The 21,998-nt window shown below is 53.8% G+C and overlaps 7 protein-coding genes across 7 annotated transcripts; 4 read left to right on the top strand and 3 right to left on the bottom strand.

Moving 5' to 3' along the window:
* The first annotated feature begins 3,856 nt into the window (after nt 1–3,856).
* ACRALDRAFT_2061122 (uncharacterized protein) lies at nt 3,857–6,237 on the top strand. Its single transcript, XM_071021958.1, has one exon. It carries the CDS (start codon nt 3,878–3,880, stop codon nt 5,630–5,632), a length of 1,755 nt encoding a protein of 584 aa, XP_070871660.1. The 5' UTR covers nt 3,857–3,877; the 3' UTR covers nt 5,633–6,237.
* Nucleotides 6,238–6,785: 548 nt separating this feature from the next.
* Nucleotides 6,786–10,496, top strand: ACRALDRAFT_1083305 (uncharacterized protein). The gene is made up of 6 exons (XM_071019433.1): nt 6,786–7,033; nt 7,094–7,121; nt 7,197–7,252; nt 7,321–7,570; nt 7,632–9,123; nt 9,211–10,496. The coding sequence occupies exons 1-6, from the start codon at nt 6,993–6,995 to the stop codon at nt 9,798–9,800; spliced, it is 2,457 nt and encodes an 818-aa protein (XP_070871659.1). The 5' UTR covers nt 6,786–6,992; the 3' UTR covers nt 9,801–10,496.
* A 10-nt stretch (nt 10,497–10,506) lies between these two features.
* On the bottom strand, nt 10,507–11,960 carry ACRALDRAFT_1083304 (uncharacterized protein). Its single transcript, XM_071019432.1, has 2 exons — nt 11,436–11,960; nt 10,507–11,319 (listed from the first exon to the last, which is right to left on the bottom strand). The coding sequence occupies exons 1-2, from the start codon at nt 11,564–11,566 to the stop codon at nt 10,911–10,913; spliced, it is 540 nt and encodes a 179-aa protein (XP_070871658.1). The 5' UTR covers nt 11,567–11,960; the 3' UTR covers nt 10,507–10,910.
* On the top strand, nt 11,951–13,541 carry ACRALDRAFT_213013 (uncharacterized protein; the record flags this gene model as incomplete). Its single annotated transcript, XM_071023993.1, has 8 exons — nt 11,951–12,004; nt 12,086–12,655; nt 12,762–12,810; nt 12,906–12,941; nt 13,028–13,156; nt 13,200–13,233; nt 13,264–13,437; nt 13,514–13,541. The coding sequence occupies 8 exons, from the start codon at nt 11,951–11,953 to the stop codon at nt 13,539–13,541; spliced, it is 1,074 nt and encodes a 357-aa protein (XP_070871657.1).
* Nucleotides 13,542–13,584: 43 nt separating this feature from the next.
* On the bottom strand, nt 13,585–15,593 carry ACRALDRAFT_213012 (uncharacterized protein; the record flags this gene model as incomplete). The annotated part of the gene is made up of 14 exons (XM_071023991.1): nt 13,585–13,618; nt 13,665–13,766; nt 13,797–13,908; nt 13,943–14,050; nt 14,087–14,104; nt 14,148–14,259; nt 14,287–14,366; nt 14,462–14,552; nt 14,592–14,647; nt 14,755–14,842; nt 14,898–14,908; nt 14,996–15,073; nt 15,171–15,243; nt 15,327–15,593. The coding sequence occupies 14 exons, from the start codon at nt 15,591–15,593 to the stop codon at nt 13,585–13,587; spliced, it is 1,230 nt and encodes a 409-aa protein (XP_070871656.1).
* Nucleotides 15,594–15,660: 67 nt separating this feature from the next.
* On the top strand, nt 15,661–20,521 carry ACRALDRAFT_213011 (uncharacterized protein; the record flags this gene model as incomplete). The annotated part of the gene is made up of 37 exons (XM_071023990.1): nt 15,661–15,695; nt 15,753–15,783; nt 15,824–15,854; nt 15,890–15,989; nt 16,053–16,130; nt 16,168–16,199; nt 16,240–16,361; nt 16,389–16,417; nt 16,507–16,670; nt 16,698–16,732; nt 16,875–17,025; nt 17,164–17,234; nt 17,318–17,331; nt 17,386–17,430; nt 17,455–17,496; nt 17,546–17,597; nt 17,675–17,690; nt 17,739–17,853; nt 17,939–17,998; nt 18,034–18,074; nt 18,109–18,341; nt 18,399–18,681; nt 18,754–18,841; nt 18,881–18,935; nt 18,974–19,032; nt 19,076–19,122; nt 19,189–19,223; nt 19,287–19,381; nt 19,479–19,593; nt 19,772–19,844; nt 19,868–19,882; nt 19,917–19,935; nt 19,980–19,991; nt 20,058–20,156; nt 20,207–20,336; nt 20,362–20,368; nt 20,505–20,521. 37 exons carry the CDS (start codon nt 15,661–15,663, stop codon nt 20,519–20,521), a joined length of 2,646 nt encoding a protein of 881 aa, XP_070871655.1.
* Nucleotides 20,522–20,655: 134 nt separating this feature from the next.
* Nucleotides 20,656–21,869, bottom strand: ACRALDRAFT_213010 (uncharacterized protein; the record flags this gene model as incomplete). The annotated part of the gene is made up of 11 exons (XM_071023989.1): nt 20,656–20,696; nt 20,748–20,815; nt 20,911–21,026; nt 21,099–21,109; nt 21,199–21,224; nt 21,299–21,466; nt 21,518–21,553; nt 21,587–21,681; nt 21,724–21,739; nt 21,794–21,811; nt 21,838–21,869. The coding sequence occupies 11 exons, from the start codon at nt 21,867–21,869 to the stop codon at nt 20,656–20,658; spliced, it is 627 nt and encodes a 208-aa protein (XP_070871654.1).
* Nucleotides 21,870–21,998: the final 129 nt, after the last annotated feature.

Raw genomic sequence — 21,998 nt, 5'->3', positions numbered from 1 at the left:
TTTCAACGAAGATGATTTTAGCGATGACGATACTTTGGATCTTGACTTGGCACAGCCGGCTTCCCTACCGCCGCTTCCCAAGGCCCCTGCTGCCGTCAATCCGGCCCCTCTCCAGGAAGCACAGAACCCTCCCGGCCCACCATCAACACAACCCATACCCTGGACATCGTCCCCCGCGTCCCACATGCTTCCGCCAACATCCCGCTCCGTACCGGCCCAGACATTGTCCAATACTGGTGTGAAGAAGCGTCCGTCCGAGGTAGAAGTACACGCTCCCCAACCTCATCCGCCGAAGAAAACGCGAACTCTCCCTTGGAAGATGGAAGAACTTTCCGACGAAGAAAACGAGGCCGCGGTCTCGGCGTGGGTGGCTAGTGGAGTGACGCCGGCTCCCAAGAAGAAGGACAAGCTTCCATGGGACGCCAGCGCCAGCGCCGTCAAGGCCCAGAAGAAGCAGCTCAAGAACCAATCCAAAAAACCGGAGGCAATAAATGACCTTTTCTCGATTTTCTCGGAGGATATCAAGGACATCATTGCCAAGGAGACTAGTAAAGCGCCACAAGGTATCAAGCTGAGTGAGGAGCAGCAGCGTGTCCAAGATCTAGTCGTCAAAAATGGCCAGAGTGTCTTCTTTACTGGCCCGGCCGGCACGGGCAAGTCCGTTCTCATGAGGTCCATCGTCGCCGAGTTGAAGAAGAAATTCAGAAAAGACCCGGAGAGGCTGGCGGTCACGGCCTCCACCGGGTTAGCGGCCTGCAACATTGGGGGTATCACACTCCACAGCTTCTCTGGCATTGGCCTTGGCAAGGAGGAAGTACAGGTACTGGTGAAGAAGATTCGACGAAACCCCAAGGCGAAAAACCGCTGGCTTCGGACCAAGGTGTTGATCATTGACGAAGTCTCCATGGTGGATGGTGACTTGTTCGACAAGCTCTCGCAAATCGGCAGGACCATCCGCAACAATGGGCGGCCATGGGGCGGGATACAACTTGTCATAACCGGCGACTTCTTCCAACTACCGCCCGTCCCGGACACGAGGGATGGGAAGAGAGAGGCCAAGTTCGCGTTCGATGCGGCTACGTGGAACACCTCCATAGATCACACCATTGGCCTGACTCAAGTCTTCCGCCAAAAAGATCCCGGTACGTTTGACAAATCCTGACACGTTTCCTTGCATGCTGCCTTGAGAAAGCGACGGGACGACAGACGACTAACAGCGCGATGACAGTGTTTGCCAACATGCTCAACGAGATGCGTCTAGGGCGTATCAGCGACGAGACGGTAGCAGCTTTCAAGAAGCTCTCACGGCCCATACCTACATCCGACCTGGACTTGGACACCACGGAACTCTTCCCGACAAGGACCGAGGTGGAGGCGTCGAACCAAAGTCGACTGCGAAGCCTCCCCGGCAAGTCATATCGCTACGATTCCCACGACACGGGTGACGTGGCGATCCGAGACAAGCTGTTGCAGAATATGATGGCGCCCAAGAGCCTTGAACTGAAAGTGGGCGCCCAGGTCATGCTGGTCAAGAACATGGACGACACATTAGTCAACGGGTCGCTGGGCAAGGTGAAGGCGTTCCACAGCGAAGCGGTGTTCGAAATGCAAAACTTCCAAGACTTCGACTCGGATGGCAGGGACGGACTCGACCCCAAGTTCCGGAGCAGGGTGCAGTCCCTGACAAAGCAGTACGAGGAATCGAAGCGCGGCACGGCCGAGTATCCCGTGGTGGAGTTTGCTGCGACGGACGGGACGCACAGGACGATCCTCTGCGTGCCTGAGGACTGGAAAGTCGAGCTCCCTACGGGGGAAGTGCAGGCCAGCCGCAGTCAGGTACCGCTAATTCTGGCATGGGCGCTCTCGATCCACAAGGCGCAGGGCCAGACGCTCGAGAGGGTCAAGGTGGACCTCGGCAAGGTGTTCGAGAAGGGCCAGGCGTACGTGGCGCTGAGCCGGGCGACGACCCAGGAAGGCCTGCAGGTGCTGCGCTTCGAGAAGCACAAGGTCATGGCGCACCCCCGGGTGGTACAGTTTTATAACAAGCTCTACAGTGTCGAGGAGGCGGAGACGAAGAAGGCGACCAACTCGCTCTCGAGTTTCGTCTTTGCCAAGCCCAGGGACCAGCCGAAGCCCATCGGTCGGTCCAACTCGACAGTAAAGAAGACGAGGGAGATTATTGAGGTGGACGATGAGGAGGAGGCCATGGCAGAGGCACACGGGTACTAGCCTCTTGTCCTACACTTCCATGTATTATTTTTTCTTCATTTCTTCATTTGTTCTTCTGATTGGGTCTTGGCTGGTGGGAGACAAGAGTAACGATCCGTGTCACAACGAGCCTAGAAGCATGAGGGCGATATACTCAGGGCCATAGCTGCATACTGGTAAGGTGAGGGAGTTAGGTGTAACGGCGACTCCTTTTATTTCCTGGCGGGAGGGAGAAGAGGCTGGGTCGGGTCGGGGTCTACTGTCTATGAGAGTCACATTACACGTATGTATCTACTCAGCAATACGTTTTACTCCCCGTCCAGGCGGGATGAATAGATTAACACAATTGCATTCCTATTCGCAAATGACAATCATTCGAATATCCGCGAGGGCAGGGCAACAAAAAGACCGGACGACGCCATGTGCATTACGACTGATTAAGTGTATTATACTATACCTAGGAGAACCTCTCAACGACTACGGGTCGACTTTTACCTGATACCGTGCTTACGATATTGAGAAGTCTTGATAACAGTTGAACGTATAATACACTCGCTTACCTACGGATACTGGTGATCGAGACATTGCCATGTGAAGGAGCTTCCTGCTGTGACGCAGAGGTACTTTGGAGGGGCGAAGGGCTGCTATCGATAAGAATTCAACGATGTGTTGTTGATTACAGCAACGCTTGAAAACGGCTCTCGATGAAATCTACCCATTCACGGACCTTCCTGGCTACAACTTGCGAAGTACCTAGGTACCTACTTAGTACTTACTAGGTAGGTACAAATAGCGCGGTACCCTTAGTACCTCCTTGGCCACCCCACACCAGCAACTGAAAGCTACCAAGACTTTATATCAACCTGCACTTTCAACCATACCTATACACTGCAGTCAAAGCATCTTCCGGCACCCCCTGCGGCCTTGCAACCAACCCAGAAACAGCTCGCCAACCTCTACAGGATCTCGCAGGTCACATTCTGCCTTTGTTACCCGAGAAGTCTCCCCGACACCCTCGTGACACAAGGACGACCACATCTACTTGCGTCCGCATCTCGTCAGAAAATCTCCCAATCTTATCACCAGGTCCGTTGGGGTGCGCAGTAGCGTAGTCATTCAACATGGACTTCATCGGCCTGCAGATGGTGGTAACCCTCAGAAACCCTCCAGGGGCGCAGTTAAAGGGTACAGTGAGCGAGGTCACGCCTGGCCAGAGCCTGGTTCTGAGCAATGGTAAGGCTTCTTCCCTTTCCTTCGAGACCCTCCCGCCATATAATCGCCAAGGACACCTTCTGATGCGCCCATTCCCATCTCTCCAGTGTTCAACGTTGGAACCGACAAATGGATCCCTCGTATCGCCATCGACCCGAGCAACATCGCAGACGTCGCCGAGTACAAGGCCGCTCCAGAGCCCGACGCTTTCACGGCTCCTGTTGCCAATGCCGTGCCGACTCCCGTTGTTATCCAACCAGCTCCACCTGCATTTGTCGACCCTGCCATCGTTAGTCTGGGAAAGAGGCCAGATTCCGTCTCCCAAACCACGGCTAGTGACGCCCGACCGCTGCATTACCTACCAAAACAGCAACAACAGCAACAGCCTCAAGAGCTCCCCGCAGTCGACTTGAGTATGGGCCCACAGCCAGGGCAGCCAGGCGTGATTCCCGCTTACATGGTCTCTACTTCGCAGAACCAGGCGGCAGCGGCTCATCTACAGGAGGACTTCCAATCATTGCATTTGGGGAAGGTCAAGAAAGCCCGCGAAAACGTCGCCCAGGGCAGTGAGAGGAACGCTCAATATTTGTCGGGGCAGCCTCAAAGGAGAAAGAGCCGGAAATCCAGGCTGAGCAAAGCAGGACAGAACGGACGGCTGGAGGAGCCGGCCCTGAACACTTCGGCAGCGGACACGGCGACGTCAGGGGGCCGTGGGAAGGGGTGGAGACAGACGCCAATGCTACAAAGCACCGCCTCATTCCAACCATTCAAGGCCCTGAAACGAAACGGCAAGAAGGCCATGGCCGATAACGGATGGGCCTCAGAAGACGTCACCGAGGAAATGGGCGAGTTTGACTTTGAAGGCAGTCTGGCCAAGTTTGACAAGCGCACTCTCTTCGACCAGTTACGCAAAGACGATCTGGTGGACGAGGCAGACCGGCTGGTTTCGCATAACCGCAAGCCAAAACCTGGCACGGCGGGGGGCAAGAACCTCCATTACTCCGAAAACGTCCTGGACATGCCCTCATCCACGAAGCAGAGGATGGGCGACGATTTCTGGAACAGCGAAGCAGATGACGGCGTCGAAGGTGTGGAGAGGCTCAGCGGCCGCGATGTCAGGAGCAGTCTGAGTATGCGCCGGACGGATAGCAAGCCCGGTGCCACGAGACGCTCCCAGTCCCGAAAGGCCAGTGGGACGGCAACGCAGCCGCAATCCCGCATGCCGTCCGTGCACCCCTTTCAGCCATGTTTCTACCTCGTCCCTTCGAATCGCCGGGTTGAGACTGTCTCTGCGCTTCAGATGCTCAACCTGGAGAACATCGCAGCCAACGAGATTGGCTTGACGGAGGAGATGATGGCGGAGAACGCGGGTCGGGGCATTGCGCAAGTGGCGTTGACGGCGCTGTCGGATCCCGGGATCCAGGTTCGGTTGGGTACCGGCGGCGCGAATGGCCCGCAAGTCAGCCCGGCGAGCATGGCGACCGTTGTCGTCCTCGCGGGCAACAACAAGTCAGGCATTCGGGCGGTGGCCGCCGCGCGCCACCTGCGCAACAAGGGCGTCAACATTCTGGTGTGTGTGGTCGGCATCGAGCGCGAACAGGACCTACTCGAAGACATGCGCCAGCAGGCCCGCATCTTCAAGAACATGGGCGGCCGTATCCACAGCAAGATTGAGCTTTTCGAGCACCTACGCAAGACGTCGCATTCCGCCTCTCCCGTGACGCTCATCGTTGACGCGCTGCTCGGCCTCGCCATCTCCTTTGAGGAGCTGCGGACGGGTGACCAGGCGACCGTGTACGAGCTCATTGAATGGGCGAATCGCAACGAGGCCTTTACCCTCGCGGTCGATGTGCCGACGGGGATCGACCCTTCCACAGGCAAGGTCTGCATCATCGACGGAAGCCGCCTCTACGTGAAACCGCGATATGTTGTCAGCATGGGAGCGCCCAAGAAGGGTCTCCTCGAGGCCATGCTCCCCGCGCGAGACGACAGCCTCGGGGACGACGACGTGAACGGGGATGACGTCAACGGGGATTCCGCCCCTGTTGCGGACGGAGACGAGTGGAAGCTCTTCATCGTCGACCTGGGCCTCGGCGCCGCGATGTGGAGGAAAGCCGGCACCAAACTCCGGCGAGGGATCGACTTTGATGACCAGTGGGTGTTGGAGATGCGCTATCAAGGCACGGTCGACCCGGATGACGCAGATTATTGATATCAGACTCCCTCGGGTGCTGGTTTAGCCAAGCAAAGCTGACGAGATTTGAGGAACCGAGATGCTTGATTCTTGGGTGGTCAAGGGTACAATTTTATCCAACTATCGTTACTGGTTTTGTTTTTTATGTCTTTTACGATAACTGGCGTTTGAAGCGAGGCGCGGCGCGGATGGCTATGGGACAGGCAAGGGAACGAGTTCAAAAAGTTCAAATCGCAGACCAAGGCATTAGATATCACAGGGCGACTTTTTCCGGAGCAAATAGCAGATAATGAATATATATTACTGAATGATCAATGCCTCAAAAGCGTCGCCTAGATTTTCTTTTATAAGAGAGATAGAATCTATGGACAAGAGGCTAGGTGATATCGCAGAGACGTATCGTCTTACTCTGTAACCCCTGATTCGAATAAGAAGCAGCAAGCATGATCATAAAAGAACAGCTGCAGCGTACATCCTCATACTTCACTAATACTTCATCCTTGAACGGACATACTCGGGATGAGGTCTTTCTGTGACTCTGAAGTTCATCTCCACGACGGCCAATGGAGAGAGTGGCAAAGCCTGGAACCTGAATGTCATGGAAGAAAGAATAATGTCTCATGCTGCCGGAGATAAGAGATGCCATCTATGGGCCATTGCCTGGGTTGGGTATGGGAATGTACGGAGTATCGTCAATCACCGTTTGCCACAAGGATGAAAAATTGGAAGAATTTGCAGGCAGAAGGATGATGTAGTGGTTGTCTCAAGCTCATGTACGTGTACAACGTAGGTACAGTGGTAAGGTACAAAGAAGTCACTAGTAGTTTCGGTGAAGAGGCGGTTTCGGTGTGGGGCGGGCAGGCAGCTGTACATGTAGTTATGTACCACGTCCAGCGCATGCGTGGCCAACAGCTGCCTGAACATCAGTCAGGGAGTGGAACCTGTTGGAAGCTTCTGTCCAGCCAGCCATTGAATCATAGAGCTAGGACCCATCCTCGGACAAGAGCGAAGTGCCGGACTATGTATAACATAAGCAGTCTTGCTCAGTCTTGCCACGCATCATTCTTGTTCCGCCCCATCATATGATCTCATTGGCCCGCTCCACCCTATCCAGCACATCACTCTGGTCAGCCGTGGGTTGAACTCTGGACAGCTCTCCAGATAACAACCTTCCAACTCGCCTTACAAACACCCTTCCTTCCAACCTCAACATCAACATCACCGCCTTTTACACAACCTAAAGGGCTTCACCTATCTCCTCTTCTCTGACTCTCCAGATTCCAACGGGCATCTGGGATTTTCGAAACCCCGCTGGTCGCTCTCTTCACACCACAAACAACCAGCCATCCTAGCAACGGGATAGAGCAATCGACCAAAGATGGCGGATCAACCAGAGCAAAAGAAGAAGGTCAACCTCACGTGAGTACACTCCATGTTATGCTGTTGACTCTGGAGTAAATCAAAGCTAACGCATCATAGTGACCCTTCGGGCGCTGAGGTCAAGGATGTTCGTCTCTTCCCCTCACTCACCCCTCTGCATCCCACGTACGCCACCACAAGTCGAAACTAACAAACAGGGCAGCACGATGATACCGCGACCGCCATTCTCAAGAAGAAGAAGAAGCCCAATCAGCTTATGTATGTGCATCGAGGCATCGCTACCCCAGGAAGAGAAATGAGTTGATTCAGGCTGACGGGAAATGCAGGGTCACTGATGCGGTAAACGATGACAACTCCATCATTGCCCTTTCCGAGAACACTATGGAGCAACTCCAGCTTTTCCGTGGCGATACCGTTCTGGTCCGCGGCAAGAAGAGGAAGGACACTGTGTTGATCGTCCTGGCCGACGACGACCTCGACGACGGCAGTGCTAGAATCAACCGTGTCGTCCGTCACAATCTCCGCGTCAAGCATGGCGACATGATCACCATCCACCCCTGCCCTGATATCAAATATGTATGCGTCATCCATCAGGCCTGAGGTTTTTGTCCACGACGCCGGCTAACTGTTTCCCCAGGCCAAGCGAATTGCAGTCCTGCCCATCGCCGACACCATCGAGGGCATCACTGGCTCGCTTTTCGATGTCTTCCTTGCCCCCTACTTCCGGGAAGCCTACCGGCCCGTCCGGCAAGGCGACCTCTTCACCGTCCGCGGTGGAATGAGACAGGTAGAGTTCAAGGTCGTTGAGGTTGACCCTCCCGAATACGGCATTGTTGCCCAGGATACCGTCATCCACTCCGAGGGCGAGCCCATCGAGCGTGACGAGGAAGAGAACAACCTCAATGAGGTCGGCTACGATGACATTGGTGGTTGCCGGAAGCAGATGGCCCAGATCCGCGAGATGGTCGAGCTGCCCCTCCGTCACCCGCAGCTCTTCAAGTCCATCGGTATCAAGCCGCCCCGTGGTGTGCTCCTTTACGGGCCTCCCGGTACCGGTAAGACACTGATGGCTCGCGCTGTCGCCAACGAGACGGGCGCCTTCTTCTTCCTGATCAACGGTCCCGAGATCATGTCAAAGATGGCCGGTGAATCCGAGTCGAACCTGCGCAAGGCTTTCGAAGAAGCCGAGAAGAACTCGCCTGCCATCATCTTCATTGATGAAATCGACTCGATTGCTCCCAAGCGAGACAAGACAAACGGCGAAGTCGAGCGTCGTGTCGTGTCGCAGCTTCTCACCCTCATGGATGGCATGAAGGCCCGCGCCAACGTTGTCGTCATGGCTGCCACCAACCGGCCCAATTCCATCGACCCCGCGCTCCGCCGCTTTGGTCGTTTCGACCGCGAGGTGGACATTGGCATCCCCGACCCCACCGGCCGTCTTGAGATTCTTCAGATCCACACCAAGAACATGAAGCTGGCCGACGACGTCGACTTGGAGCAGATCGCCTCCGAGACGCACGGCTACGTCGGCTCCGACGTTGCTGCCCTCTGCTCCGAGGCCGCCATGCAGCAGATTCGCGAGAAGATGGACCTTATCGATCTCGACGAGGACACCATCGACGCCGAGGTTCTCGACTCTCTGGGTGTCACCATGGACAACTTCCGCTTCGCTCTCGGCGTTTCCAACCCCTCCGCCCTTCGCGAGGTCGCCGTCGTCGAGGTGCCCAACGTCCGCTGGGAGGACATTGGAGGCTTGGAAGGCGTCAAGCAGGATCTCAAGGAGAGCGTCCAGTACCCTGTCGACCATCCCGAGAAGTTCCTCAAGTTTGGCCTTTCCCCGTCCCGCGGTGTTCTGTTCTACGGACCCCCCGGTACCGGTAAGACCATGTTGGCCAAGGCTGTTGCCAACGAAGGTGCTGCCAACTTCATCTCCGTCAAGGGCCCCGAGCTTCTCAGCATGTGGTTCGGTGAGTCGGAGAGCAACATCCGGGATATCTTCGACAAGGCTCGTGCCGCTGCCCCTTGCGTCGTCTTCCTCGACGAGTTGGACTCGATTGCCAAGGCTCGTGGTGGATCCGTCGGTGATGCCGGCGGTGCTTCCGACCGTGTTGTCAACCAGCTCCTGACTGGTAAGTAACAATTTTTGACGTCCTACGACGACAGTCGTGGGAGGAAAAAGTGTCGACGAGGAGCTCCCTGCTAACTGATCCCCACAGAAATGGATGGCATGACTTCGAAGAAGAACGTGTTCGTCATCGGCGCCACCAACAGGCCCGAGCAGCTCGACCCCGCTCTGTGCCGTCCCGGCCGTCTCGACTCCCTCATCTACGTTCCTCTTCCCGATGAGGCCGGTCGTCTCAGCATCCTCACGGCACAGCTCCGCAAGACACCAGTCGCCGACGACGTCGACCTCAAGTACATCGCGTCCAAGACGCACGGCTTCTCTGGTGCCGATCTGGGCTTCATCACCCAGCGCGCCGTCAAGATCGCCATCAAGGAGTCGATCAACGCAGAGATCGAGCGCCAGAAGGCTCGCGAGGCCGCTGGCGACGAGGCTATGGACGAGGACGCCGAGGATCCTGTTCCCGAGTTGACCAAGCGTCACTTTGAGGAAGCCATGCAGGACGCCAGGAGGTCAGTCACTGATGTCGAGATCCGCCGGTACGAGGCCTTTGCCCAGCAAATGAAGAACGCCGGCCCCGGCGCCTTCTTCAAGTTCCCCGAAGGTGGCGTCGATCCTGGAACCAGCGGTGGCGCCGGCAACAACTTTGGAGATGCTGGCAACGATGATGATCTCTACGACTAGATGGGCACTCGACGCGTCATTAATCTGGGATTGGGGCCTCGTTGTATTTTAGTCTTTTTTTCCCCCTTTTTTGCAGTTTTTTTCAATCCATGGGCATTCACACGGAAGCACACCGCACAGATGGGTGCGGCCTGAGTCGAGGCAGTTTCGTCTTATCTGGCCGGAGCATCATCTGGGAATAAGGAGTTGATAGACAGGTCGTGAATAACTGCGGTTAGTTGACCGGAAGCCGTTCTCTCCTGTGATTGTAGTGATACGGTAGCCTCTCCTGGATACGTTGCGGACTGTCGTGCCTCACACCAAACGCTGTCTGCCGCGTAGAACTGTAGTGGACTGACTGTATTGTGTAGTTGATAAAAGAGCGGGAGCGAGACGGCGTAACGTCGATCACCTCAATCCCTCTAGACAACAAAATGCAGCCACTACGTTCCAATATGATGAATGGAGCCAATTTGTTTATTGCCAGGATCGCTTCAGTTCCTGAGTGTACAATATAGTACCCTAAGTCTATAAAAGGCCGCAGTTACCGTAGCCAAAATTTCGCCCAGCTCCTGTCGGCCTTGCCATCCGTCGTCGTAAACGCCATGCACGTCTTGAAGCATGGTGTCCCCATGTGCATGCAGAGCCTGCCGGACTTGGCCCTATGGTACTCTTTCGCCCGTGATCAAAGTATCCCCAGCGCCCGTTGGCGCCCGAGAGTATGTCTGCACTTTCAATGTTATTCGTATGACTGTTGTTTCTCTTGAAAGTTCCTCGCCGAGAGACGGTGCATAGTGCATAGTCGCGTTCGAGAGGAGGTGGAATCTCCCGTGTGATCTTGGTGTAGTACGCTATTGGAGTGTGACAGGTCATTGCGGCGGCACTCTCACCCAGGAGAGTGACGTCGCCGCTTATTTATTCGTTCTCCTTCCTTGCCTGCCACCGTTCGCTGAGTTCTCATGATGTCTCTGATATTTCTCGCTTCGTGCCCTCCCAGCAAGAGCAGGAACAAGTACCTCTTCCAAACCCACATGCGGTGCTCCGAAAAAGGATTCAAGAAGACCCGGCCAGGAAGACTCTCTCTTTGGTCCGGAAAGAGATTCACCTCAAGAGCCCCGCCCCCGCTTTCAACTAGATCTTGCCGTCGTCGCCGATCTCGCAGATTTCCTCCAGACTTTCGCGCACGACCTTGAGCAGCTCTTCGACCACGGCGGTCGGTAGCGCGAGTGTTGGTTTGCCGTCGGCCGCAATGGCAACTGCCGAGGCGGTGGGCGCGGCGTTGGCGGCGAAGGCGGTGGGCGAGGCCGCTGCAGGGCTGCCGGTGACGCCGTTGGTCTTGGTGCCGTTAGCCTTGTGTGAGTCCGGGGCGGCCTGAGGTCGGGTGAGGGTGTCGTGGCGGACGTCGTCGAGAACACGACGGAGGAGGGCGGGGAATGTGGTGACGTCGCCGGAGCGGAGCATGTTGAGAGCGTGGGTCTGGAGGTGTGTTGGCCAGTTGGCCTTGTTTGCGTGGAGGGCGTGGAGGAGACGTTCTTGGATCCTTTGCAGGGGCGAGGGAGAAAGTTAGCCATGGCCAAGAGAACAGGAACCGAAGACAGCAGGAAAATGTGTGAGAGGTAGACTCGGGGGCAGATGATATACGTGCGGGCTACACACCTTTGGATATGACCTTCCTTTAATAGGACGGCGTTGATCTGAGAACGTAGGTCCGGGTCGAGAGTGGCAGGGGAGTAGTCTGCCGCTGCCGGCGATACTTTGACTGGGGTTGAGGAGGGGTTGGACGACATGTTGAGAGGGATGGAGATATCAGTTGATGAGCGTGGTATAGGCCTAGTGATGGAGTGTGCCGTGCAGACGAGGCAAAGGAGACACTGGCGGACGGGGAGAGTATGTTAGGGGTACGAGATGGTTAGGGATAAGGTATTCATGGGAATGAATTGAAATGGTTCCCAGGGGACTGCCTCTTAAACATTCAGCTGTATCGGCAGTGTGGTGACAGATATGGTTTGCTCTTCTTATCGTGGCGCGGAAGCCGCCAGTTAGATGTTGCTCCGTGGATTACTCCTCGAGGCTGTTGCTATGTGTCTTCGCCCAGGGAGGTTAAAAAGCATTCGAAGCAAAACAAAATACATGCGAACCATCTAAAATTGGCACACTAGAACGTGATTGCCATGTGGTTTCTGGAAGATGAAGGGCGAGCGGAATCAGCCAAAGCGAAAAGAGAGGTGGTCTAAGTTGCAACAGACGAGGCTGGCTCAATAGGGCGGTATTTTTTCTTTTTTTGGCGGCAGTGACGGTGGATTGAGGTGGACGAGGCTGACGACAGAGGTGGGGCACCATATTTCCTGATTGGGCAGGGGTCGTCCAGTCCCGATCAGTCCCAACAAAGAATTTCCTCAGTCGCCAGCCTCGAGAGCTCATCCAATCCCGTCCCGTCCCATCTTTTACATTTGTCTTCAACTCCCCAATGCTACTGTATTCGTATGGGGCAAAGGGTGTTTTATTCCCCCGTCATCGATATGACCGCCTGTTCGGTTGTTTCCCGATACGAATCTCAATCGATCTTGGATGGCTCGGTGTACTTCGAACATAAGCTCTGGCTCTCGGAGAGCCAGCTAGCAGTTCCCACCCTCCCGATGCGCGATGATCATTTGGACCGGCGAATACACATGCTCATCCACAGAAAAGAAAAACCTAGGGCCTCGCCTTGCTTCCTCGACTGTCTGTGTAGATCTTCCGTCCATCAACACCCCTGGGCCTCTTACAGAGTAAGTTGGAGGAGACTCTCCTCCCCTCGCCGCCGGCTAAATTCGCGGGCCGGGACGTTACCATCTCTCGTCGGCACTCAACCGGCGCATTCTGATATGCCCTGCCGCGTACTGGATTATCGGCCCAGACGTACATACTTACGCCAACCGGCCCTGGGTCTATGCCCTCCCGAGAGAGCCGCCTAAGACCTGTCAATCACAGACGTATACCTAGGGACGGGAGGCCATCGGCCCGTACCTGCTCCAAAGCCAAGCCATTTGTCGTGACCGCTTTCGCGAGGACTGATACCCACTACTACCGATAATCACTGCCTGATAACGACTGTCTCGAATGTCGTTCATTATCTGGGCCCTTGAGAGGGCTTCGACGGGAGGCCAAAGGCGCATGTTGATCGTGATGCCCGTTCCCCCCTTTCCCCCTTCCCCGGACTTAGCTAGTTACCCAACTGATCTTTGTCACAATGCTCACCGGTCAACCAGAGGCGTTCCCTTCCCCGATCAGCGGTCGGGGCTTCCCAGGGAACCCCGTGTTCTGGTCGTCCTTGGATGCGTCCATGTGTTGTCTTCCCATTCGGCCGGAGCAACTCCCGGTCTCGCTCGCGGCCGAGAGTACACCGAAAAGAAAGGCCATTCACATCATCGGCCACCATAGCGAGGCGGAGACTCGGCCATTACTCTCTTTTTAGGTCACAAGAAGGATCAGAAACGATTCACAGAGAAGCAAAAATATTCATATGTGGCGCCTTCCGTCTCCCGTTGGCCCACACACCTTGCTACACCGCCATCTTATCGGCACAACCCATGTCGCCCGCCCTATCATCCCTCCGAATTCACTCCGCTATGCGAAGTCCCAGCGCCATTTACGTCCTCCTCGCATCATATACGCTACAGTTGGCAGTATATTGCCTAGTCCCGGGTCTCCGGCAGTTCTCTCCTGCTCTATGCTGACCCGGTGCCATATCTCAGACATGTTGCATGGGGTCAGCAGCGTTAATAAGTATGCATTGACTTAATACCCAGCAAATCATCCTTGGACCCTAGCGCACGTCGCGCCGACCCCGGTCCTCGAATCTTTCGAAACGGGTAAGCATTGGCAACGCAGAGAGACTATCATGACAAGATGCGAGCGGTAAGCCTGGGTAACGACTGATGATGGTGCATCTTTCCTTCATCTCGGCTCCGTTCTCGGACCAGTCGGCCTTTCGACGTCAACGATGGGCTGCGAATCACAATCTCTACACCTGTTCACCCTGGATCCTGCTTGCACTCCATGGCATCGCGTCTGATTGCCGAAGTTCCACTAAAGCGGTGCGAGGTGAAGCCCGAATGCTGCCAGTCGCCTAAAGCCATGCGGACTTCCCCTCATTTCTGCTGCAGTTGCCCGTAAATGTGTACTCGTCTGTTCGGCGACGTACTCAGGATTGCCTACGAGACTGCTTTTCCCAGCTCTTCGCTTGATGACGTCGATATACACTGCGGCCGGGACTTGGCAGATTGCAGGCGCTCACTGCGAGTGGAAAGTGGAGTCGCCCTACGCACTTGTAGGGGCTCCCTGCACTTTAACTCTGACGTGTAGTTATCCGATTAAACATTCAGGGACTCAGTCTGATGGTCGTGATGGTGTTTTCCATTCCGTATGCCCCAATGAGGACGGGGACGTCATTTTGGAAACGAGGGCGACAATCGCCGGTCTGCAATATATCTCCCGATCTCTATGTGCTTTCATAGGCCGACATCACCAGCCCTGAGTTGGCGGGCCCTTTCAGATACCACCAGGGCCACACCACACCGCCCGGCACGAGGAGGCGGATAGGCTGAGCTAGTGCCGAGTGGGAAAAGGAACAATGGGAAATTCAACCTCCATCAACCTCCCTGTTCTTTTTTACCGGATACTAGGCCAGGACTACACTCCACAGGCCCATGCGACTACACTAGTTCCTCGACTGGAGTACGCCTCAATTGGGTTCGCACGAAATCGTGCATTGAGACGAAAAGTTTGGCTCTTCTGACCTCTTGAAAGCACCCAATTATATCGCTTACATACCCTGCAAGTTTGCAAATATTGCCAACTGATGTGTCCCCACAGTTCAGTTATCATGGCTCAGAGGTATTTCTGAAGATTTTCGATTGTTGGCTTGATCCTTGGAATAAACGGTGTGAGTGCTAGGTGCCGATTTGATATTTAACTGTCCTTTTACGTCTCACACGCAGGCCACCCACCCCTCCAAGTAGATGCCACTGGAAGAGACCCACGTCCTTGGAAGCATCTGGCATGATTATCGGCGCCAATTGGCCCTCCAGATGATGTCTCATCTAATATCGAAAAGGTTAGCGTCAAGATACCGCAGACAGATGAAGCCGCTCAACACGACGGACAGCTCTTCCCACTAAGGCGGGGGATATGTCAAGGATGGATAAGGTTAAGGCCTCCGTCCTGGTGCCACAGACATGCCTGCATCGAACTTTTGATGTTGGTTTCCGAGTCAAAATGATGAAATTCCGTGCCGACTGAAATATCGGGTAGCCCTGAATCGGTGACTGTTGTGAATTTCCGCTTTGCCTCTCGGCTGCCCGCTTGGAAGCCCGTTAGGACGAAGTCCGTATAAGTAGCTTGGCTACTCACTTCCCGTTCGGAACATGGCTGAATTGATGTAACGCTCCCCTTTGCAAAGCTGTTCGAGCACCAGTGGGGTGCTCTCAGGCCCCGACAGTTACACTATTCTGGCCATGGGTAGCCTAGGTACTCGGTTTCCCAGGATCTAGAAGATCGTGGGACGACTGCAAAAAAGAGCGTCTCGAGGAGGCGCGCGGCTGGAGACGCGTGGTCTGTTGGGAATTGTGGTACCAAAAGGTGAGACCAGTCCTCACACCGCCTACGCTGTCGCCGGCCGCCAATTATATAGATGTTTGCTGCATCTCGAGCCGTTAATCGTGGGGTAGAATGCGGGCAGAGAGATGGCCCCAGGTCAGGTGACTGTGCAACCAACTGTATCCGAGCCCTTTGGTAGTTGAGCTTCCAAAACGATCGTCTGTTGCTTGGGGTCATTGTACATACCTAGGTAGTTTAGAAGTGTGGAGTCCAGCTCTCGTTTGACTCGAGCACTGACAGCTACATGAACCTGCCTAACAGATTGAACAAGGCCACGAGGTCGTGGTCCACAATCTATAGGTAGGCAACGGAAGGGCGTCTTGCTTGGGGTTTCAGGCCCCGCGTCATGGCCACGCACCTTCACCGAGTACAGATCACAAAGTATTGGTGCACACCGTGCTGTGCAGGAGCTTGACATCTCCAAACACCACACCGGCTGTGAACATAGAATACTACCCATCCATGCAGGCCAGCATATGTGCAAGGTCTTGATAGGTCAATCTCCTTTGTCTTATCTTCTCTCTTTTCCCTTCTTCCGCTCTTCGATATCTGTCACATCACCCCGGCCAGATGGTGGGTATAGTCGCAGCAAACAGGGGGTAGAATATCATGACAAGGGGTTAACCACTGACCGAGCGAAGGGTGCCTGTTCACCAACACCACCTACAGCCGCAGACAGCCCCCTTGCCTAGGTGTGTGTACCTACAACGTCGTGTGTGTGTTCCCAAATCTGCTGCATGTCGTGGTACAGTTTAACGAGGACTAAGCGAGGCAGTCAACTACGTACCCGAGTAGTTGGGCGGTGGACCCGAGAGGGGTTGAGGGGAATCAACAATCGCGGAAGGGTACCAGCACACTCTGCGAAGGAATTATCTTGTACATACAAACAACGCTCACGACGGCGTTGCGTGTCAAAACAAGCCATTGGAGCGGCTGACAGAGGCCGTTGAAAGATAGACGTGCCAGGAGCAGTCCAATGGTTTCATGTCCGGAGCCGACATGTAGAACATGAGCATTGTTGCAGTTTCCCACCAGCCAAAAATAAAATAAAAAATCATACTTTTTTGCGTCAAAGACATGACGTGACAAGGCGAGGATTTTTGGAGGGCGGGCCCGAAGGTATCGACATGGGGTGCGGCATAGGGGACCAACGTAAGGCCGGCCAAACCCGGGGAACCCATGGAGTCAAGGTGTCACTTGAAGGATCAGATAACTACGACATCGTTTACATAAGTGAAGCAGATGCCATTAAGGGTGGGTAGGTGCAACGATGTGTGATAGATACTACGAGCAATGATGCTGCCGAGCGGCCCGATGTAGCGGCTCTTTTTATTATTAATATCTGGCGCTCGCTTGGGAAGACACTTGCGTCCCGCCCCACCTATACACCGATTAATCAGTGTAGTGTAATAAATAAACGAGGCTGCTTTGGTCGTGCCTGACGCCTTTCCAAGATAGGAAATATCGATGAGGAAATATTGGAGCCGCCCTAGCGTGAAGTGTTTCCACAAGGGGAAAGCCGCATTACGGAACGGGATTGCGCCGGTTTCCCGTCAATTTTTCCATAAAACCAGTCCACAGCACGCAGACGCCATGCCTTCGCGCCAATGTGTGTTTAAACGGCCCTCGCCAATGACGTCTCACGACTAATGAATTACGTTGTAATGATTTATCATCGGCATCGCCTTGCGTTCTTTAACCAACCCCAAGGTCATCAAATAATCGAACACGTACGTTGTACGTGGAGACACGGTCCAAGGCGACGCAACTTTCGGCCTGCCATTAGCCATGACCAAATACACCGAGGCCATTCTACTTGTTCGTATAAAGGGAAAAGAACTAGACTGCAGGCAGCTTGACCGTATAAGGAGGGGTAACCGGGGTTTATCAGCTCACACCAGGTGCCCGCCTACCTGTAGGAGTAGGGACAGAAAGGGGGCTCGGGTCGGGATGCAATTACATCCACGAGTTACTCAACGGATTTGGAAAACTTCAGCTGGAGGGGTGGGCCTGCGTGTGTCTGGACAACATAATCAAGGATGGGCACACCCAAATGGACGTCTATCCTGTGGTTGAAACTGTGACAGAAGCTTCAGCCGGGGGAATTTTTGTGAAGCTGACCTTTTGAGTCGAGTTAGCTACACGGGGTACATTGTATGTACAGGCAGGGGGGCGATGATGGTGGTGCATGTTGTAATATACCTACACGATGTCCGTTGTACTTAGTATGCATGTCCACGAGTCCACCACCATTCCAGATCTCCAGTGTACCAAGTACGTAGGTACCTACGCTGTAGATACAACGTACAACGTAATTACAAGGCGGTGAGGACTGGCACGCTGCCGTTTGGCTCGATCCCCTGCACCCTGAACCTTGTCAACCTGATGACTGTGCCAAAAGCGACATCCGTTATCCTATCGAAGGCGGACTAATGAAGTATCAAAGCGGGTAGCTATCTGTTCCCCATATTAAGGCGTACACTAGTACGTTGTACGTACTGTACTGGTTGGCAAAATGCAAGTCGGGTCACTTCTGGGAGTCTTGGCTTCGACTCGCAGGCGTCCCAGGAACCTTACATATTGTGGGCCAGATTTGCCGATTGCTTGTCCTCTCCAGTCCGGAACAATTGGATTCGTCACCCCAGAGAGCATTCCCCAGTTTCACTGCTTAATGAGAATACAGGTGCTGCAGGAGTTAGAAATCACCTGAAGTCGCAGGTTCAACGTGAACATCCCGAGCAGCCGGCGATACATTACAACGTACCGCCTACGTACGTTGGACGTACGAAGTACCTACGTTGTATACCTGGATGTTACGTCAGCACCGACCTCATCCTTGTTCTACGACTTCGTAAGTACATAGTCACTAGGTACCTATGTACCTACCGCTTCCCAAAGAGGTATGGCGGTCGCGAGCCGGGAGAGGTATGAGATTTATAATCTCAAATCACTGTCGACTTCCGACGCACACGGGCCAAACAGAAATATTGCCCCCGGAAAGACCGGCCGGAGGAGGATGAGGAAGATGGACGTGCCGAGAGTATGTACGTTGTACGTTGTACATGGCTGACGGGACGGGACGGGAAGCCAGGGGAAAGACATGACCGTGCGTCGAGGTACAAGAGTTGCCTGGAGGTGAAAATGGGTACAGCGTCCACAGGGAGTGCAGGTACGTTGTATGCGAATCCTCAAGAACGAGAAAAAGACAGACCGGTGATAACTTCGTATCTAATGAAAATTATCAAGGACAGGGAAGGCCAAGGATGTACATATGTACGTTGTATGTGTACAATAATAAGGACCAGGGTAACAGCAGGGGCGTAGTCAATGGGTGTAGCGGTCATCTCAAAAGGAAGGGTTCCAACGGTACTATCCGAGAAAAAAGACGCTCTGAGGATTCTACGAATTTCCCGGGAACAAATCAAGTGCCGAGATGTATGTACGTTGTACGTTGTATTGAAAAGTGAGGGCTTCTCTGCGACCGACGCCAGAAAAAAAAAGGAATCCAAAACAAACCCAGTGGATTTTACATAGCCAAAACTTGGGTATCACGGTAGGGCTTGCGCCGCTGGAACGGATTTTGTGGTACGCCCACGGCCATCACCAACATACAAGTGTAAGTAAGGTAGTGAGGATATGGCACCTGGGTGTTTCGCGAGAGTGACGACAATCGCATCACATCTTCGTCGAATCCTCATGGTTCCCGGTCGAAAAATCCACACTATCACTTTGTAATAAAAATACCAAAATCCCACAGAGAGTGTCAGACTAGACGGGATCTCACGGGACGGCAACGTGGGAAACCCAGTGCACCCACACAAACTAGTAACACTCACTATTCCCATTCTGGGGATTCACGGACGAAGCTAGCGGGCGACCGGCGAGAGGGTCCCGCGGGAACAAGACTTGGGTCGTGCGCAATCTCCAGCTCGCCAAATTTTATACCTCGGATCACCTCGTACTGAGTACTGTACGCACATATGTATGAACGTCGTACGCCTTCGGACAGTATATTGACACTTCAAACATACGAATCTTCGCGAACGCTGCTGCTCAATCAAGCCTCGACTCCATCCAGAACGACGGATCATCATCCTACGAAATCCACGACATGGAAAAGGCGCGTGGTCCGGAGCTTCCCGGGCAAGGACAAGCGAAAGGACATATAGGCCGGGATGTTCGTCCACAGAGAATTTCTCTTTACTCCGTAATTAATTAAGAGATCTCTTAATTAATATGGCATTCATCCATCTACCGCCTACTTACCGAGGCTACCTGGGTACGTTGTACATACGCGGACACCGAATTCGCGGCCCGGTTCCCTTTCGATTTCTGCGACTGGATACCTCAATCAGACGGGTCAAGGCAAATGCGAGTACAAACCCCAGCCTAGCACCCCTTGGTATGAGATCGCGACGGCCACGACGGGTACCATGTGTATGTATCCGAAGGCGATCTGGAGGTCTGTGTTGCCGCCGCTACCTTGTATGCCTGTCATAGTGGCCTTGTCTGCCGGCCGGTACCATACATTGCCTAGGTATTTATTTTTGACAGCTTGTGGAGGAACGTATGCGGGTGGACTCGCAGCTCTCGCCGATGCTTATTTACGTACCCGCAGGAGGGGTGCCCGTCACGGCCTAGACCCCTGGATTTCCCCAATTCACTCCGGCATGCCGCCGTGTTTGAGTTGTTGGAAGGGGCGTTCTGGTCCTATCGGCCGTACAACGATGGTTGTGGCTTGTGCTCCGTTCGGCCCTCGACAGCCCCTAAACCTCGACCTGCCCGCCTAGATTTACCACCTGGTTCTCTTCCGACAGCAGATATTGGACATCTCGAGAACCTTATAGATCCGGCTTGTTGTCATTCGAAGTGGAAGGCGGAGCGAAAAGCTTGTTGGGTACCACGACTAGGACAGTATATGTCAGTAGGTCCGATATCTCCAGGCAAGGAAGGTAGGTAAGGAGGTGACGAGTACTTGTAGAAGGAAGGTGTCTTCCTAACTCCCTCTCGAGATTAAAGACCAGCAGCGGCAACTAGCGGCTAGTTACTCTTATGATATCTCCTCTACTACCAACCTTACCTACACAGGCACGGTGCTGCTTTGACCCATTTCATTATCATCAACCTTCCTGCCTTCCTTGTCCCATCCTATCCTTCTCTGCTCTACCTTTTCGCTATTGCCCCTTCTTTAAGAAATAGAGTTAGTTATCTTGCCTTGTTTCCTCGCCATCCTGTTCCCTTACGACCTCTCCTTCTCCTTCAATATCCTCACAGCAACTCCTATGAACATGATATTGATTATATAACGGGGTCCAGCATAACAATCTTCACTCATCAGTCTTCTGGTCCATAGCTGCCAACAGCCTGGTGTCTTATAGCAATAGCAAAAGACGGAAAGACTACACTCCACGCCTGCCATTGACTGGCGTAGCATTACCGGTATCCCCTTAGGAGGTTAGTACCTGCTACTTATTCCTCGATATACCGGGACCACCTGTGAAGCTCCTTCCCATTTCGTGTATCATTCCTGCCAATACTTCCTTCCCACTTGCCCTCCGACAGTACTTGCTCTCTTTCCCTCCTACCTGCTGTCATAAAGTAGAAATTCTTCTACTCACCTTTTCCTTACACAAACTTCTTTATCCCTTTGATTATTCGTTAATCTTTCTTCGTAACACTCACTTTCTCCCCTCCTAGAGTCAGTCGATACGATATCTTTTCTATCCTGCGTGTAAGGTTAACCATTCCCTATATTCAATTTTCCTACCTGTGCTAGACACACTCGCGTGCCAGCAAAACAAGGCGTAACTAACAGTCATAGAACGCTGTCCTGGAAAACCCCGTCCTTATCTCGACGTTGTTTATCTCCCTTATTTCCCGACGTCTGGCAGTTTCGGTTATTCGGTATCTCTGTGACCGACCTCATAACATTGACATTGAGAGCTGGTCCTAGCAAGATCTCGGCTCCTACGCATATCCTTTGAGTTAGTTGCCTTCCCGCCTGGAAACATTTCCATATATTGATATCGCTAACAACCCAAATAGGGACTCTACAAGCACAGCCAGGATCTTATTCCATTCTAGCTTCTATAACCACACACCTGCCACGGAGGCATAAGCGGGCGAAACTACATTGCCTGCCGGATACAAGTTGCAAAGACCCGTCACACAAAAGGAAAGGGCTTTGATAGTCTATGACCTCGTACTCGCTGGTTCTAGAAGCAAGGAGCGACGACACGTACAGCGTAGACACATCGATAATCGCCTAGCTGAAAGATCGATCTCTGTCTGGGCAATCCCGGCTCACAGTACTTGTGTGGCCACTGAAATCACACCCCGCTAACAAAAGGGAGTGCGCGCCTGTATTTGGTTGTCACCTGTGGGTGCTATTGCCACTGGTAAGTCACTTGACCCCACCCACCCATTACCTCGTGCCGGGGTGTCCAAGACCATAAGCCTGTCTAGGCTCTGGAGAGGCTCGAATGCTGCTGCATATTACCCATGCCTGCATATGCATGCCCTTTTAACAACCCCGGTGCACCCTGGTACCTCCCGTTCCCGTTACCACCTACACTACCTACC

This window comes from Sodiomyces alcalophilus (assembly GCF_042370955.1).
Source record: "Sodiomyces alcalophilus JCM 7366 unplaced genomic scaffold ACRALscaffold_8, whole genome shotgun sequence".
NCBI lineage: Eukaryota > Fungi > Ascomycota > Sordariomycetes > Glomerellales > Plectosphaerellaceae > Sodiomyces > Sodiomyces alcalophilus.
Note: the sequence above shows the minus strand (reverse complement) of the source record. Positions and strands in the feature narration are given on the sequence as shown.

Excerpts from the sequence above, each read along its gene's own strand:
- ACRALDRAFT_2061122 (XM_071021958.1), top strand. The coding sequence starts at position 3,878 with ATGGTCTCTACTTCGCAGAACCAGGCGGCAGCGGCTCATCTACAGGAG.
- ACRALDRAFT_1083305 (XM_071019433.1), top strand. The coding sequence starts at position 6,993 with ATGGCGGATCAACCAGAGCAAAAGAAGAAGGTCAACCTCAC. Across the intron at positions 7,122-7,196 it reads CGGGCGCTGAGGTCAAGGAT|CACGATGATACCGCGACCGC; the intron begins GTTCGTCTCTTC and ends CAAACAGGGCAG. Across the intron at positions 7,253-7,320 it reads AAGAAGCCCAATCAGCTTAT|GGTCACTGATGCGGTAAACG; the intron begins GTATGTGCATCG and ends CGGGAAATGCAG.
- ACRALDRAFT_1083304 (XM_071019432.1), bottom strand. The coding sequence starts at position 11,566 with ATGTCGTCCAACCCCTCCTCAACCCCAGTCAAAGTATCGCCGGCAGCG. Across the intron at positions 11,320-11,435 it reads AAGGAAGGTCATATCCAAAG|GATCCAAGAACGTCTCCTCC; the intron begins GTGTGTAGCCCG and ends GCCCCTGCAAAG.